The 16,536-nt window shown below is 53.1% G+C and overlaps 1 protein-coding gene across 2 annotated transcripts; it reads left to right on the plus strand.

Moving 5' to 3' along the window:
- The first annotated feature begins 2,500 nt into the window (after positions 1-2,500).
- LOC122734195 (ras-like protein family member 11A-like) lies at positions 2,501-14,315 on the plus strand. Of its 2 annotated transcripts, XM_043974937.1 has the most exons (5): positions 2,502-2,935; positions 5,075-5,131; positions 8,680-8,762; positions 11,716-12,233; positions 14,188-14,315. In XM_043974937.1, the coding sequence occupies exons 1-5, from the start codon at positions 2,788-2,790 to the stop codon at positions 14,189-14,191; spliced, it is 810 nt and encodes a 269-aa protein (XP_043830872.1). In that variant the 5' UTR covers positions 2,502-2,787; the 3' UTR covers positions 14,192-14,315. The 2 variants fall into 2 exon arrangements, with proteins under 2 accessions (XP_043830871.1, XP_043830872.1); XM_043974936.1 differs by lacking the exon at positions 14,188-14,315 and having other exon boundaries at positions 2,501-2,935; positions 11,716-13,024.
- Positions 14,316-16,536: the final 2,221 nt, after the last annotated feature.

Raw genomic sequence — 16,536 nt, forward strand, 5'->3', positions numbered from 1 at the left:
CACTTTCTCTATTCTCTCAGTATCACCAGTACTATTCTTAACGTTATCCTTGAGTCTCCCTCACCACGCATATCCAGTACATTGCCAAATCTTCTTGTTTCGATTTCTACCACATCTTTCTACTCATAGAGCTCAGGTACCCATCACCTCTTGTCTGGAGTATTGCAACAGCCCCAAGCTGGGTCTCCCTCCTCACTGTAATAAACCCTCCACATTGTTGGTGCAATCATTTGCCTTGGCACAGATCTGACCCCTCCTAATGAACTCCAATGGCTCCCTGTTACCTCTAGAATCAAATATGAACTCATCTGTTTGCCTTTTAAAGTCCTTCACAGACTGGCTTCGAACTCTTTCTGTTCTCATTTTGTAACACTACCCTTTCTGCACCCCAACACTGTCACACACCGCCAGCCACACTGCCTTTCTCTCTATTCTTCACACACAACAGCCAAGAGTCCATCTCCTGTGTTAGCCCTGGCTGACCCCCATGCCAGGAATGCACTCCCTCCTCAACTCTGTTTCATAGAATCTCTCATTTCTTTCCAGATAAAGCCCAAGCACGACCTTCTGCATGGTGCCTTTCCTGATCTTCCCAACTACCAATGCCAGTTGCCTCACTGGCAACTTTGTATTTATTGCATAGTTCTTATTTGTATACATTCACATGTGGATATAATGTAAGGTCTTTGAGAATAGGGAGTACTGTGTTTTTGTCTTCATAGCCTCAGGGCTTACCTCATTTGGTAGGGGATTAATAAATGGTGTTTGGTTGATTAGTTGATTTCCAGTTCTGATGTTCTATGATCTTTCTAGTAAGGTCCCATCCCACTCTAACATTCCATATTCTGTGGTTGAAGGGTCTTCCAACTGGAAGATTCTGTGTTCTGAGGTTCTTTCCATCACAGATATCTCATGTTCTTTGTTCTAAGTTCCTTCTTGGCTCTAATATTCAATGTTCTTTGCTCACTTCCAACCCAGACATTCCGTGATACAAATTCTAAGGTCCCTATTCATTCTGGCATTCTCTGTCCTCTGTTCTAAAGAGCCTTGTATACCATGTTTTCTTTTCAAAGGGGTCTTTCCAGCTCTGAAATTCTACATCATAAAGTTCTTCCCCAGCTGGACATTTTATATTGTCTCTTTTAAGGTTCTTTGCAACTCTAACACTCAGTGTCCCGTAGTTGAAGGTTCCAGAGTTTTGCAGCTCTGATTTTCTTCATCTCTGTTCTAAGGTATCTTTGAGTTTCTGTTACATGTGCTTAGGTCAATTCCCACGCTAGATTTCTGTGTTTTAAGGTTCTTGCCACCTGTAATTATGTTGTGTTCTCAGTTCTACTCTGTTCCCTTCCGTGAGAAAGAGGGAATCTCTTTATATGGATTGAAAAGGGGGACCCTCCGTCAGTTTCTGCTAGAGTGGTAACTAACCAGTGTCTGATTCCAGCCGCAACACTATTGGCACCTGCTCAGTAAACACGGCTTGAACCCCTGTTGGGCAGTGGAACCTCCTCATCTGAAATAGCTGCCTGGAGATGCACTGACTTGCTGAGCTGCCTTCTTCCTAAGGATGAGCTGAACCAAAAGGGAGGCCCAGGAATGGCTCTTTGAAGCCTCCATCCATCCACAGTGAGTCCACCGATGCAGGCCGGTACTCAGCCCGCACCGGGCACGGGCTAGTATTGCCAGGGCTTCCTTTCGGCCCTCTCCCCTTTCAGTAACGGTGCTATTCTGTTACTTTGGTTTTGTGTTCGAGAGCCACCTTCCTCCTCGAGCGTTTTAGGCTCGAAGATTGCCTGCCTCGCCGCCAGCCTGCGTTCTGGGAGCCCTCCCCACTCTAGCACGCTCTATGTTTGGAGGTGCTCTCTTGTGCTCTCTCAGTCTTCCCAGGCTGGTCCCAATGCGAGCACTCACTTGCCAGTTGTGTGGTCCATCATTCCCCCACCCCGTGCCCCTCATATTTTGGGACCAGTTACCTAAGTGAGGCCGGTCCTCTTGCCGCCACTCTCTTGGCCTCTGGCACATGCCCCCCTCATATTCTGGGATCAGTTACCTAAGTGAGGCCTCTCCTCTTGGTGCCATTCTCTTGGCCCCTGGCACATTCCCACCCTCATATTTTGGGCTCAATTACCTAAGTAAGGCTGCTGCTCGCGCTGCCATTGCCCGGCTGTCGGGGCGCTGCCATTGGCTGCCCGCACAAGTGGGGGCTGGGCGGCGCGCCAAGCCCGGCCCCGCGCGCCCGCTGATTGGCCAGGGCTCCTTCTCCCTGGTGCCGAGCGCGCTTTCCCGCGGAGCAGCAGCGGCGAGTGAGCGAGCGAGCGCAGCGAGCGGCTCCCAAACTTTTCCCGGTGGCCGCGGCCGCGCTCGCTGGTGAACTTGGCCGTGGGCGGGCGGGCGGCGGGCGGGCGCGGGGGAGGCCGCCTGGGCAGCGGACGCCCGGGCCCCGCGCGCGGCGGTGACAGCGGGGGCCGGGGGGGCCGAGGAGGGCACGCTCGCCCCGGGAGGGGAGGGCAGGGCAGGGCAGGGCAGGGCAGGGGCCCCGAGCAGCTCCGAGAGGTAGGTGCCAGCGCAGCTGGACCAGTCGGCACGCTGGGCCAGGCCGGGAGAGACTCCTGTGCAGCCGCAGCCGCAGCCGCGGGCCGTCCGGCCGTCGGGCCGTCCCTGCCGCCGCCGCCGCCGCCGCCGCCACCGCCACCGGCCCGTGGGCCCGCCGCCGGCCCCAGCGAGGCAGGCCGCTGCCGCTGCCGCTGCTGCCTGCGCCGCCGCTACCGCCGCCTCCCGCCACCCGCGACCATGTGGCACTTCTCCACCTCGGCCATAGCGCCCTACTCCACCAACTTTCTGCTGGTGCCCATCCCCGAGTGCCCCGGGCCCGTCTGCCCACCCCCGGGCAAGGCCATCAAGATCGTGGTGCTGGGGGCCAGCGGTGTCGGCAAGACTGGTACGGCCGAGGCCGGGGACCGAGGGGCCGGGGACCGAGGGGCCGGGGACCGAGGGGCCGGGGAGCAGGGCGGAGCGGGCTGGGGTCGGGGACCGGGGCGGGGGGGCCGGGGCGCGGGGAGGAATGAACAGGACCAGGGACCGGGGAGCGGGACGGCCGCTGGACCTGGGCTGGGGGTGGGGAGGGCCTGAGGGGGCCGGGGCAGCTAGGACTGCGGCGGGTGGGGGAGGGGAGGGGCTGGGGGGGTTGGGGGGGTTGGGGGGGGGCGGTGGTGCCCCGGGACCTGTCAGTCCCAGAACCCTGGCACAGCGGTTGAACAGGGGTGGGGCGGTTGGGAACAGCAACAGAGCTCCTGAACGCCTAACAGGTGGCCAGGTGACTGGATGATCTAGAGGGGAGAGAGCTGGGTGCTCAGCGCTAACACCCTAGCCCCGGGCTCCAGCCTGATACCATTCCACCCCCACCCCCCCAGCTGACACAGGCTGGAGGACTCAGACCTGCTATGGCCCCCTCCTTAGCTCTAACACCCCACCCCCTCCCCCTCAGCTCTAAGCCCTTTCTCAACTCTGAACTGAAAACCCTTTCCCCAGCTCAGCTCTCACATTACTCCCCTTCAACTTAGCTTTGACTCCCCCCCACCCAGCCCTGACATATGCCCCCCACCTCAAAGATGACACTCCGCCCCCCCCCAGGCTCAGCGCTGATGCCCTCACTCGTCGCTGACATCCCCCCCCCCGCCGCGCCCAGTTCGGACACACCCCCTAGGCAGTTGCTGACACACCCCCCAGAATCTATGCTTATCCCACCCCCCCACCCCCCCAGGACCGTCGCTGATGCCTCCTTTCTCAGCGCTCATATCCCTCCATGGTCAACGCTGATTACCCCTCTACTGGTTCAGTGTTGACACATAGCCTTCAAGAATCCACACTCACACCCCACCCCCACCCCAAGACTGACCTCCCCCCCAATCCCAGCGCTGACACCCCCAGGCTCGGCATTGACACACCCCCTTTCTTCAACTCTGAGCTGACACCTTTCCCCCAGTTCCCCTCTCATATTACCCCCTAAACTTAGCTCTGATCCCCCCCCAGCCCTGACACACCCCTAGGCTCAGCTCTAACACACTTTCCCCCCTGTGCTCAGTGTCCCCCAAGGCCCCCTCTCATATTCCCCTTCTTAAACTGCGGGTTGACACCCCTTTCTCCCAATTCAGCTCATAACCCCCCAACCATAGCTTTGACTCCCTCCTCAGCGGAATCCTTGACAATGCCCTCCCCCACTTAGCGTTGATCCTGCTCTCCTGGTCACCCCTGAGCTCAGCTCAGACATCCCACCCCAGGCTCAGTGCTGAGACCCTCCCCTCCCTCAACTCTGAACTGACACCTTTCCCCTAGCTCAGCTCTCATATTACCCCCTAAACTTAGCTCTGACTCCCCCTGTACCTCTGTCCTTTCCTGCGCACAACACACACACACACACACACACACACACACACACTCCCTCAGGCTCCACAACTACTCCACCCTAGGATCACCAGATCACCGTTCACCGTTGACACAGCCCCCCAAGGCTCAGCCCTGATACCCCCTCTTCTTCAATCCGAGCTGACCTCCCCTCAGCTCAGCTCTGGCACACTACCGCCCCCTCGAACTGACTCCCTACCCAGGCTCACCGCTGATACCCCCGCCCGGGGTTCAGAGCTGACACCCCACCCCAGCCAACTCAGGCGATTTCCCTCTCCCCCACTGGCTGCCTTTGCAAAGGCCACAGCCTCAAGGGTCCAGGATCCCAGGGCTGAGGAGTATTGAAGGACCTGGGGTGGGAGAGGGGGCTAAGGCCCCAGGCCATTTGTCATAGCTGGCCCACAGCTGGAAAATTGGGGGCAAAGGGATATGTGACTTGCCCTGAGCTTGGGAGAAGTCAGCAAAAGTAGGGGCTCTGCTTTTAGCTGAGTCAAGAGGACACTTCCCAGCCACAGAGCCCTCCCTTCCTCTCTCCCTCTCCTTCTCCTCCTTTGGGAGCTCAGGCCTGAGGATAGCAGAGGCTGGCCCAGCCCAGGGCACTGAAATCCCTGACTTCAGGGAACTGGGCAGCCCCTCTCCCTAGGGACGAAAGCGTTATTATTGCCTTATTTTGCAGCCCTGGTGGTCCGCTTCCTCACCAAGAGATTTATTGGCGACTATGAGGCCAACACCGGTGAGTCTGCCCAGCTCCTGGGCCCTGAAGGGGCCAGAGCCTCCCTTCTGCCCAGGCCCTTCCCCCAGCTCCCCAGGGGCAGCCTTTGATTCATAGTGGAAAAACTCTCACCCCACCCCCATTCCAGTGAGGCTAGCAAGCCATCTCCTTCCCCTCCCCCCCCTTCCCATCCTGCTAAGGAAAGGGGGGAGGGGCTGGGGTGGGTGAGGACCCAGAGAGATGCTGCTGGCCTGACCTCCCAAGAGAAGAAAAAAGCCAGAAGTCCCAGAAGCCCTCGGGTAGGTCACTGTGTGTCTTCTTCCCCCACTGGAGGATGAGGGCCCATGCTTATTGACAAGCCAAGCCAAGGTTCCGAGGTGGTGAGCCCCAGACCCCGGGCTCAGCAGGTTTGGAGGCCCCTTGCAGCTGGGGGAGGAGATAGAGGTCAAGATCAGAGACTCTGAGATCACAGCTTTAGAGCTGGCATGAGCAGTGAAGACATCAGGTCCAGCAGGGCAAGGACACGCACCCATTCAGCTCTTGGCCAAGTGGCTGTCTGCCCACTCCCAGATGCTCTGGGTTTTCCCTTCCATAGAAACCCAGCTAGAGTAATGAGCCGGGAACCAGCAGGGCATTCTCTCCCATGGGCAAGTCACTCCAGTGTCCACATATGTAGAATAAGGAGAATTTACAAGGGAGCTCATGTGGCATAGTGGTAAGCAAGATAGCTTTCAACTCAGAATACCTGGTTCCCAAGCCTATTTGGTGACTGTGTGACCCTGGGTAAGTCACTGCCCCTCCCTGGGCCTGTTTCCTGCTCTGCAAACTGAGGGGGGTTGGGTTAGGTTAGATGATCTCCCAGGACATCTTCAGCTGTAAATTCCACGGACTCTGCCCACTCACATCTACCTGCCTCAAATTGTCTGAAGACCATTGAAATTACTGACCATGGGGAAGGTGCTTGGGAGGAGGGGGGCTCCAGTAATCCATGAAGGTAAGTACTATTGGCCAAAATGATCTGCCTGGAAAATTGTCCCAGAGTAGACTACAGATTCCAGAGGTTCTGTCACTGTAGTTAAAGGATAATGCAGATGACAGCCACCATCCCAGCACTCATTACTGACCTGTGCTATTTCTGAGCCTCAGTCTTCTGATCTGGAAAGTGGGGCTAATGACACATGTTCTACCTCCTCCACAGGGTTGTTTGTGAGGAAAGCCCTTTGAGTTATTATTACTATTGCCACTGTCCTTGTCCTTAATATATTGTTACATTAGGATCACTGGGACCCTCATTCGTGTTCATTCTGCCTGTTGGCCTCTTTTGGCCACTCTGCCTCCTCCCTGCTCTGGGAGAAGGTTTAGTTCTCAGACCCACTTTGGGCTTCCTGCTAGTTTTTGCCTCTTTGTTGCCCACACATCTCCTTCCCTGCCCTTGGCCCTCTTGACAAGGGTGGCCAAAGACTCCAAGGAGGTGAGACTCCCTAGGCTCCAGTGGGCCACCCTTCTCCTGGGCCAGCCATTGGGCCACAGTGAGGGAAGAGGAGGGGAGCAGTCACTGTCAAAGGCATGAGAATAATGTGACTCTAGCCCTCGAAAAGGCAAACAATCCAAGACAATCCATGCAGGGAATCAGCTGGCCGTAGCAACAGCTCGCAGCCGTAGCAACCATGGTGCAGCCAGGACATTGTGTGATCGGGGAAGGCCCCCAAAGCCAGGTGCATTCCTCGGTATTTCAGTCTGGGCATGCAGTGTGCTTCCCCTGCTCACCCAAAGGCCTGAGGGCCAGGCTCTTCCCAATGCAACAAAGCACGTGCTCTCAAGCTGTGCAAAAAGGACCATCAAGGAGAGACATTGCTTAGGTATATATAAGAAATATGGCCAAGTGTGTAGCTAGTGGGATGCTGGCATGTTGGCATAGAAAGGAAATAAGCATTTATTAAGTGCCTACTATGTACCAGGCGCTCTTTACAAATATCTCATTTGGAGGCAGCTAGGTGGCGCAGTGGATAGAGCACTGGCCCTGGAGTCAGGAGTACTTGAGTTCAAATCCGGCCTCAGACACTTAACACTTACTAGCTGTGTGACCCTGGGCAAGTCACTTAACCCCAATCGCCTCACAAAAAAAAAAAAAAACCCAAATATCTCATTTGATCTTCACAACAACTCTGGGAAGTAGGCGCTGTTATCATTACCATTTTGCAGTTGAGGAAACTGAGGCAGACAGAAGTGAAGTGACTTGCCCAGGGTTACACAGTTATCCAGATCTGAACTCAGGTCTTCCTGACTCCAGCCTGGGTGCTCTATGCACTGTGTCACCTCACTGCTTCTAAGAAGGTAAGATGTATGCTATGAAGGGGAGTCTCAGACCTATTATTTTATTGGTGCTGAGAAACCCCCTCCACCAATGTAGATTAGCAAGTCCCCCAGTACATGGTCACAGAGAAGTGCCTGCCAGGCCACTGGAAGACTACAGGGCTACACAGACTGTATATATCAGAGTCAGGACTGGATCTGGGACCTTCCTGACTCCCAGGCTTGACTATCTTATTTCTGCAGGGGTTGCCTAATGTTTTTAGCGATTGTGTGTACAGGAGAGGTGACAATAACTCCGGTTTCTCCAGCCCTTTAAGGTTTGCAAAGCGCATTCCTCAAAGCTACTCTCTAAAGTCGGTAGTTAAATATTAGTCTTCCCATTTTATAGATGATGAAATCGAGGCTCTCAGCAGGTCCTACAGCTAGTAAGGATGTGAATCAGGATTCTAAGTCAGGTCTCCTGATGCCCTTGGAATGGGCCACTGTCCTGGACTCCCTTGGGAGAAGGCAGTCTTTAAACCTGATTTCATACGTCTTGCTCCCAGGAAGACCTATCCCAACCATTTCTCCAGGAAGAGATGGGAGGGTGTCCCAAATGAGCATCCTCTGGTTTCTGCGGATAAGCACCTTTGTGTGCTGGTATAAGGCTCCTGGGACAGGTGGCCAGGAGCCCAACAGGGTGCTGTGACGGCAGGAGGGCGGCTCTGGGCCTCCCCCGCCTCCACCCCTCTTGCTGAGGCTCTGCTTTCTCCCCAGACCCCAGCCTGGCTCAGTGAGCCTCCTGCTTCACACCCCCCACTCCCCCACCCCAGTCCCAGTGATTTAGCATCTGTCAAGTGCTTCCTTCTAGATATTGCCGCCTACCCCCTAGGTAAATGGCAGCTTTGACTCAGCCTGACGAGGGGGGTCCCTGAGCAGCCAGTCACAAGGTCTTCTTCCCACTCAGGCTATTTGTTCTCCCTTTTAACAGAGATGCCATCTGAGTTTTGAGCCCGAGTCATGGTGTGTGTGAGCTGGGAGGGACCTTCTGAATCATCTCCCTGAAGCTAGCACGTTAGGGCCAAAGAGACCCTAGAGGTCCCTTCTCTAGCCCAGCCTGCCTCATTTTACAGGAGACCCAATGGAAGCTGGCCAAAGAGAGCCAGTGACTTGCCCAAAGTCACACAACCAGTCGGTAGCAGATGCCCAATCCCCAGCCTCCTGACTTCTCTTGCTCTAGCGATCTTCCTATTCTTTTGTGATCTCTCCTCCATCAGGTTCCTTGTACTCTCGCCAGTTCACCCTTGATGGGGAAGAAATCTCTCTCCAGGTTCAGGACACCCCCTATGTGGCCCTGGAGGTAAGAGCTTCCTTCTGGGAACTCTCTGACTATCTGCTGGTCTCCTAGCTGGCTTGACAACATCCAAAACATAAACAGACGAGGCAGGAAATCCCCTCAGGGGGCACAGCAAGTGCCCAGGGATGAAGTTGGTAGAGGCGGCCTTGCCTTGTAACCTCATTCTTGGACCCTCTGCCCGGGGAGGCTGGCCTCTGGGAGCCATGACAAGGTGCCTGAGAGGCCCATACTGATTGACCAAAAGAATCTGAGAGCCACCTGCAATCAGTACCTTATCATCAGAGCTTTGAAATTCAGGGACCAAGGTGACTGCCCCCATTGGAAACTCTGGCACATAGGGCCCACAGAGTTGGCCAAAAGTGCCATCTCTTTGAAAGCGCAAGGAATCCATCCCTTAAGTCCTATGTCCTATTCATGGACTTATCTCATTCTTTAAAAAAAAAAAAAGGCAAGGCCCAGAATGTTTTCTCTACTGCCCTTGGCCTCTGTCTTTCCAGCCCATCACTGGGCTACAGTAAGAAGGATGCAGGAAAGTCACAATTTTCCACCCAAGTGACCTTCCCTGGGGTTGGGAAAAGAGCCCCACCCCCACCCCCACCAGTGCCACAGCCTCCAGGGCAGCCAACGGCTTTAGCCAAATGAAGGAGAGGGGAGGAGCCCAGGCCTAGAATACGTTTAGTTCTCCCTCTGGTTTGATTCCTTTCCAGAAGTCAAGGCCCCATAGAGGGATGAAGATTTGGGGTAGTGATATGGGAGGGAGTGGGAGAGGGATGGGAAGTGAGGGGAGAAGAGGAAAGGAGGCAGGGGACTAGGTATTGGCAGTAAGGGGAAGGGAAGTACCAAGAAATGAGGAGTTAGTAAGTAGTGGGGAGAATGGGAAGGGAGATGAGGGGTTGAGAGTGACTGCAGATGAGATGGAGTGAGGAGCAGAGGGAGAGGATCTTGAGTGAGTAGGGGAAGTGAGGAAGGAATCAGAGAAGATAGATGGGTAGAAAAATGAGGAGAGAGAGGGATAAGACAGAGGAAGAAGAAGAGGAGGAAAGGATGGGGCTTGAGTGATGGCAATGGGCATGAATGGGTGGAAAGAGGAAAGGAGAACTTCAGCCTACCGTAATGTTCAAATCTGACGGCTCAGGAAAGCCACTTACTGAGCCCAGGGAAGGGGGGCAGAGGGGGGCATGTGTGGGCTGCTGTCCCAGGACTTGGGCAGTGACTGGTGAACTCCAGAATTACCCCTTGCCAAGGGATTTCTTCCAGGAAGCAAAACAAGAGAAAATGAGTTTGATGGGTCTTTGCATTTTCTGAATAGACGACAATCCCACCTGGAATGTGGCCAGCGACCATCCCATCTGATACCCAGCTGGCTCTAGTGAAAAATCCCATTAATCTATCGAACCACAAGGGACTTCCAGGGAGGAAAGTTTTCAGGGCCCATTCAGAGCAGGAACTTCCTTTTCATCCCACTGAGCCAAAGGAATTGAGATGTGGAAGATGGGAAGATGGGGGAGGCTGCTCTCAGATGAAACTCTCCTTAGCCATCAGTGGGCTCAGCCCAGTCAGTGACAGGTGAGGCCTTCCCACGTTGGTGCCCAGTGACCTTGACTCTGGGCTCTCTCTCTTCTGAAAAGAGTCTCCAGGGTTTACCAACCCTTGCAGCAAGAGCATTCTTCTGGGTGCCTAATATAAGTGAATTCATCAGATAAGTATTTGACATCGCCCTGTGCTAGGCATGGAGGGTTCAAAGCCTGTAGCACTGTATAGTCCCTGACCTCACTGAGCTTACAGTCTAATAAGGAACATAAGAGCTGTACACAAATCCTTGCTAAGTTGAAAGGAAGCCTTGCAAGAGGAGGTGGCAGCCAAGTTGGGAATGGTCTTCAAAGCCAGGCTGAGGATGTTAGATTTGACCTTATAGAGGCCTAAATGAACCATGAAAGATGTTTGGGGAGAGGAGGAATGTGGTCAGTCTTGTACCTTAAGAAGCTCCATTTGTCCTCTGTGTGAAGGATGAGTTGGAAAGAGGAAAGACTGGAAATGGTTAGATCCCCCCTCTATCCATTTAGTCACTCGGGTTCACAAGCTCAAAGCTCTTCTTCACTTTTTCTTCTCCCTCACCCCCTGCCCCTCTGAATATCCCATTACTAGCCAAGTCTTGTCATTTCTACCTCTTATGTCACTTACATCCGTCCTTTTCTCTCTACTTACACAATCACCATTATAGTTGAGGCCTCATCACCTCCCTGCTGGTCTCACTGAATGGTCTTCCTGTTTCCAGTCTCTTCTTTTGCTATCCAGCCTCCATGCAAAAGCCCCAAATAATCTTCCTGTGGCACAGCTCTGACCATGTCATTTACAAATCTTTATTGATTCCTTGTTGCTTCCAAAGAAACTCCTCACAGACTGCTTCTGATTTGCCTTCCCCAGTGGATTTCCTAGTACTCCCCTTCACACACTCAGATACCTCACCCCCTCCAAACTAGCCTCCTAAAGCTGGCTCCAAACTCAGCATTCTGTGCACTGACTGTTACATGCCTGGAATGCCCACCTCTGCCTCTTAGAAGCCTCGGCTTTCTTCAGGGCTCAGAACCTGTTCTGATCCCCCACTCAGTTGTTACTGTTCTCTCTCCTCAAATTAGCCCACCTTTATTTACTTCTCTGTGTGTGTAGACTCAAACTGAGGTGTGGTCTATATGCTGCACCCCAACCAAACACAAACTCTTTAGAGAAGAAACTGTTTCATTTCTGATTTGTATCCCCAGCACAAGAGGAGGGCTTTGAGAGATGTCTGTGGGTTGGAGTAGATGGCCGAGAGACTGGTTATTATGACCATTGATTTGGGGTCTGAGGTAGCTCTAGCCTTGTATTTTACCCTGTCTTTAGTGCATTCTGCCCTGCTATGCTTTTAATTAGGGTTCTGTCCCCTCTATTCCCCTTTCTGCCTTCACTGTCCACACAGGAAAACAGCGGGGTCATCGTTTGCCAGGAGCAGGTGAATCGCTCCATCTATTGGGCGGATGGTTTCGTGTGTGTCTACTCCATCACCGACCAGGCTAGCTACCGCATCATCCGGCCCCTGTACCAGCACATCCGCAAGATTCACCCCAATGCCAACATCCCCCTGCTGCTCTTGGGCAACAAGGGTGATCTGCTTAGGGCCCGCCAAGTGTCCTCGGATGAGGGGGAGCAGCTGGCCGGGGAGCTAGGTGGCAGCTACTCTGAGGTGTCTGCCCGGGAGAATTTCGACAGCGTGAACGATGCTTTCCAGCAGTTGTGCCAGCTGGTGGGTCGCGTCGGGGGTGGTGGCAGCGGCCCCAGCGTTGGCCCTAGCGCCAGTGCCAACGCCAACGTCAACGCCAGCGCCTGCAGCAATGTCTGCGTGGAAAAGCGCAGGGGCCTCCACCTGGCCCGCCCCAAGTCCCCCAACATGCAGGACCTGAAGCGGCGCCTGAAGCAGGCCCTCTCCTCCAAGAGCAGGTCCGCTACTGCCCCTGCCCCAGCCAACAGCATCTGAAAAAGTCCTGGCATGGGGGTGGGGGGAGGCCCAGCTAGGAGATCCCTGGCTATTTCTGGTTCTCTTTTGTGTTACCGGCCTTGTGGGTTTGTGGTTGTGTTGTGGTGTGCCTTTGCATGTGTGTTTGTGTTCATTTGGGAGGGGTGTGAATCAAGGACCCAGAAGGAGAGAGCCCAGCCCAGACAGTTGAATGCCCATGGGCCAAGTACCAGAGCCCTTAGCTGGGTAAGACAGGGCAGGGACCAGAGGACTTGGAGGGGTAACAGCTTTCCTTTCTGATCAATGAGAAATCCCAGTCCTCACAAGACCCCTGTGAGGTGGGTCCTACAAACATTCTTCTTCTCATTTGATGGAAGTGGAAACTGAGGCTGAGAAGCAGCTTGCCCAAGTTAGTAGCTGAGCTAAGACTTAAAACCAGGTCTTTTAAGTCCAAGTAAAGTGCTCTCTTCATTACATCCCAACTGCCCCATCCCGGCTCTAGGGAACATCAATTGGCTTTAGGAGACCCACCCCAATCCACCCTTTCCCCCAGTATTGGAGCAGAGACAAGGCAAGTATTACTGACTGGGAGGGGTCCTGGGGGGGAGGGGCATCCCCCACTGTTCTTCAGCAAGTAGAATGTAAGCTCCCTGAGAGCAGGGGTTATCTCACTTTTGTATTTGTGTTTCCAGTGCCTGGCACGTGGTAGGTGCTTAATAAATGTTTGTTGATTGACTGATTGGTTGATTGAAGGGTGGACAGCGGCGGCAGCCCCCCTCCATTAAGGCCCTGTCCCCCACGCACCCACCCAAGTGCCCAGGCCTCATGAAAATGTCCCCAGACAGTTGGGTGGAGGCTTTCTGGCCTGGGGCCAAAAGGGGCCCCCTCTCTTCGAGCAGAGCCCCAACTCCTTTCCTAGAGGAAGCAGGGTACAGTGACAAGAGCATTGGGTTTGAAGTCAGACATCCTGGGTTCGAGTCTTGGTTTTGCTGTGTACTAGCTGTGTGACATTGAACAAGTCACTAACCGCTCGATTTCCCTACCTGTAAAAATGGGTTGGACTAGACTACATCATGTATGGTTTCTTCTAACTCGAAAAGCGTCTAATCGATATGCAGCCCGCAGGAAGCCATGCAGGTCAGCAGAGGCCATGCGGGCCCCTGGCATTCCTCTCTCATCTCCATGACCAGAGTCCCACTGGCCAGCTCTGTTCGCCCTCCCCCTCCCCCTCCTGCTCGCTCGGCCTCTCTGCCTTCTTTCTCCCTCCACTTCATGGATTGGCTCCGGGGGCCTTTTGTACTGCTTCCTCTCCTTCCCCTTCATTTGTTTCAGGCATCCAGGACATGACCTCCCCTCCCTTCAATCAATGGCAATGTTCCCTCTGGTTTGATCTGGACTTGTTTTTCCCAAGATGCTCCCAGGGGGCCTCTTCTCCAGAGTTGGTGAATGAGTCCGAGTCACGGTCTGCTGGTTTCGAACTCACATGGCTCTCCCCCCACCCCCACCCCGCCTCGTTTATTTGTTTGCTCCTCTTCTCAGCTTCTTTTTTTTTTGCAGAATTGTTGGCTTCCCCCCCCCTTTATTCCACAGCTGCCCCCCAATCTTTTCAGTACATTCTTGGGATCCCAAGCACATCCAACTGCTGCCGTTTGGGGAGCTTATATTATTTTTGAGCCAGCAGGGGCCTTAAAGGCCACCTTATCTAACCCTCTGATTTTACAGCTGAGGAAACTGAGACCCGTGCCTTAAGTGACTTGCCCCAAGGTCACACAGGTCATACGTGCCCAGCAGCATTTTAACCCGGGTTCTCTCACCCCAAGGCCAGTGTACTCTCCACTTTGCTGTGCTGGTACTCACTTCTCTAGCCTGCTAAGATCTACCAAACACCTCTCCCATGCCTATGGAGGCTAGAGTGCAAATCTTCTCTCCATTTTACAGATGAAGACACTGGAGCTCGCCTGTGCAGTGACCTGGCCAGGGTCCATTAAGGAATGAAGCTGGGATGAGGACCCAGGATGCATTACTCAAGCCAAGGCTGAGATTAATTAAAATAATAATAACTTCAACCTCTCTAGTGTTTTAGTATTCTCCTCAAATTCACTGATGAACCAATCATCTCTCTCCATCCCCTCCCCCTGCCCCGCCCCCAAGCAAAAAGGAAATGTCTGGGAAGAAGAAAAGGAAGTATCACCCTCTCCTTTGTTGGGATGGGGCACGTGGGGGTCGGGGTGGAATCTGTAGCATTCATTCATCCAAGAGGCATTTACTGAATACCCACTATGGCTCTGAGGGGGGTATGCAAAGATGAAAAAGCAGACAGCCCTACTCCTGGGGGACTCACAGTCCAGTTATGACGCTTTGCCTCATAACCCCCTCAAGAGGTAGATAAAGCAACACTTAGTCACCCCATTTTACAGAGGAAGAAATTCAGGTTCAGAGAAGTTGAACTACTTTGCCCTGGCTCACCTAGCTGGCGTTCAAGCCCAGATGCCCAGTACTGTGGCTATGGCACTATATACTGCCACGGGGGACATCATATTTCTGGGCAGCTGTAAGGTTTCTAAAGTTCTTGGCATATATTATGTCAGTAGATCCTCACAATAGATCCATTTCTTTTCTTTTTTGTTTTTGTTTTTTGTTGTTGTTTGTTTGTTTTGGTGAGGCAATTGGGGTTAAGTGACTTGCCCAGAGTCACACAGCTAGTAAGTGTTAAGTGTTTGAGGCCAGATTTGAACTCAGGTCCTCCTGACTCCAGGGCCGGTGCTCTATCCACTGCACCACCTAGCTGCCCTGACCTGCTCTTCTTCTTCTTCTTCTTTTTTTTTTTTTGAGGCAATTGGGGTTAAGTGACTTGCCCAGGGTCACACAGCTAGTAAGTGTCAAGTGTCTGAGGCCGGATTTGAACTCAGGTACCACTGACTCCAGGGCTGGTGCTCTATCCACTGCACCACCTAACTGCCCCCTTTTGTGAGGCAGGCCTTTGGAGCAGGAAGTGCGGTTACTATCAGCCCCCTTTAGAGATGAGGAAAAGACACATCTGAGACTCAGAAAGGGGAAGTCACTTGTTCGTGATCACACAGATAATCCATTTTAAAGCCAGAACTTGAATTCCAAGTCTTCTGATGACAAGTCTGGGTACACAAGAATTGTCAAGAAAGGGGGAAAAGATAATGCCTGGCTGCCTGCTAAGGGGTGCCGGGGGAGGGAGAAGGGTGGGAGGGCAGGGCAGAAAAGAGGGGGTAAGGAAGTGCCTATGAGGAGCTGATGTCTGAGATGGGACTTGAAGGATAAGGATGATTTCAACAGGCAGCAACGTGTGACAAGGGCATAAGAAAAAGTATGAAAGCAGGAAATAGGACTATAGCAACATTTGCCAAGCATATATACATGGTCCCTGCCCTCATGTCATTCACTTTTAGGAGGGGGTTAAGGTACAAACCCAACTCTAGTCCACATTCTTTCACAATCGAGAAGCAGAAGGCTCTGAGGAGCAATGTTACCCAGCAATGAGTAATAGAGGAAGAGGGATAGAAAGACCAGAATAGTCTTGGTTCTGGAACTGGTGACTGGATCCATCTTTCTGGAAGGGTAAGTAGAGGATGCATTACTCAAACCAAGGCTGAGATTAATTCAAATAACAACTTGAATCTCTCTAGTGTTGGAGTACTCTCTTTCACTGAGACCTGACTCCTGCCTGATGACATGGCCTCCCTGGCTACCCCTTCCAATTGCATTGCACTTTGTTCCTGGTGGTCACTTTCCCCTAGTCCTCCGTTGAGATTCATTCAATCCATATTCATCAGTCAACCAAGATTCTGGTAGCTGATTCTGGTACTGACCCCCAGGATCTACTGCTTCCTTCTTCAGGAAGTTCAGTGCCTGCCTCACAGTTGATCAATCCATCACAACTGCAGTCCTGACACTGGGGGACTTCAACATACATATTGGTACTCCCTCAGATGCCTTAATCTATTCAATTCCCATGACCCACTCCTTCCCCTCATCTCAGCTTCAGACAGAGATGGTCATACTCTTAATCTTGCCATCACCCACAAAGGGTTCCACTTTCAAGTTCATGAACTCCAAACTTCCCTCATCATTCTAGCTTTCCTTATTCCTTATGACACCTAACTCTATTCTTTGTTCTCACCATGACCTCCAATCCTTCCATCCCTCAGTTCGTTCCCAGGCCTTTGCCCCTGCACTGCCTACACTCTCCTCTCTTCTCTCTTGGTGAATCAATTCAATTCAGTTACAATCCCTTGCCCCTTTATCCTCTGGTCAATC

This window comes from Dromiciops gliroides, chromosome X, assembly GCF_019393635.1.
Source record: "Dromiciops gliroides isolate mDroGli1 chromosome X, mDroGli1.pri, whole genome shotgun sequence".
Lineage (NCBI taxonomy): Eukaryota > Metazoa > Chordata > Mammalia > Microbiotheria > Microbiotheriidae > Dromiciops > Dromiciops gliroides.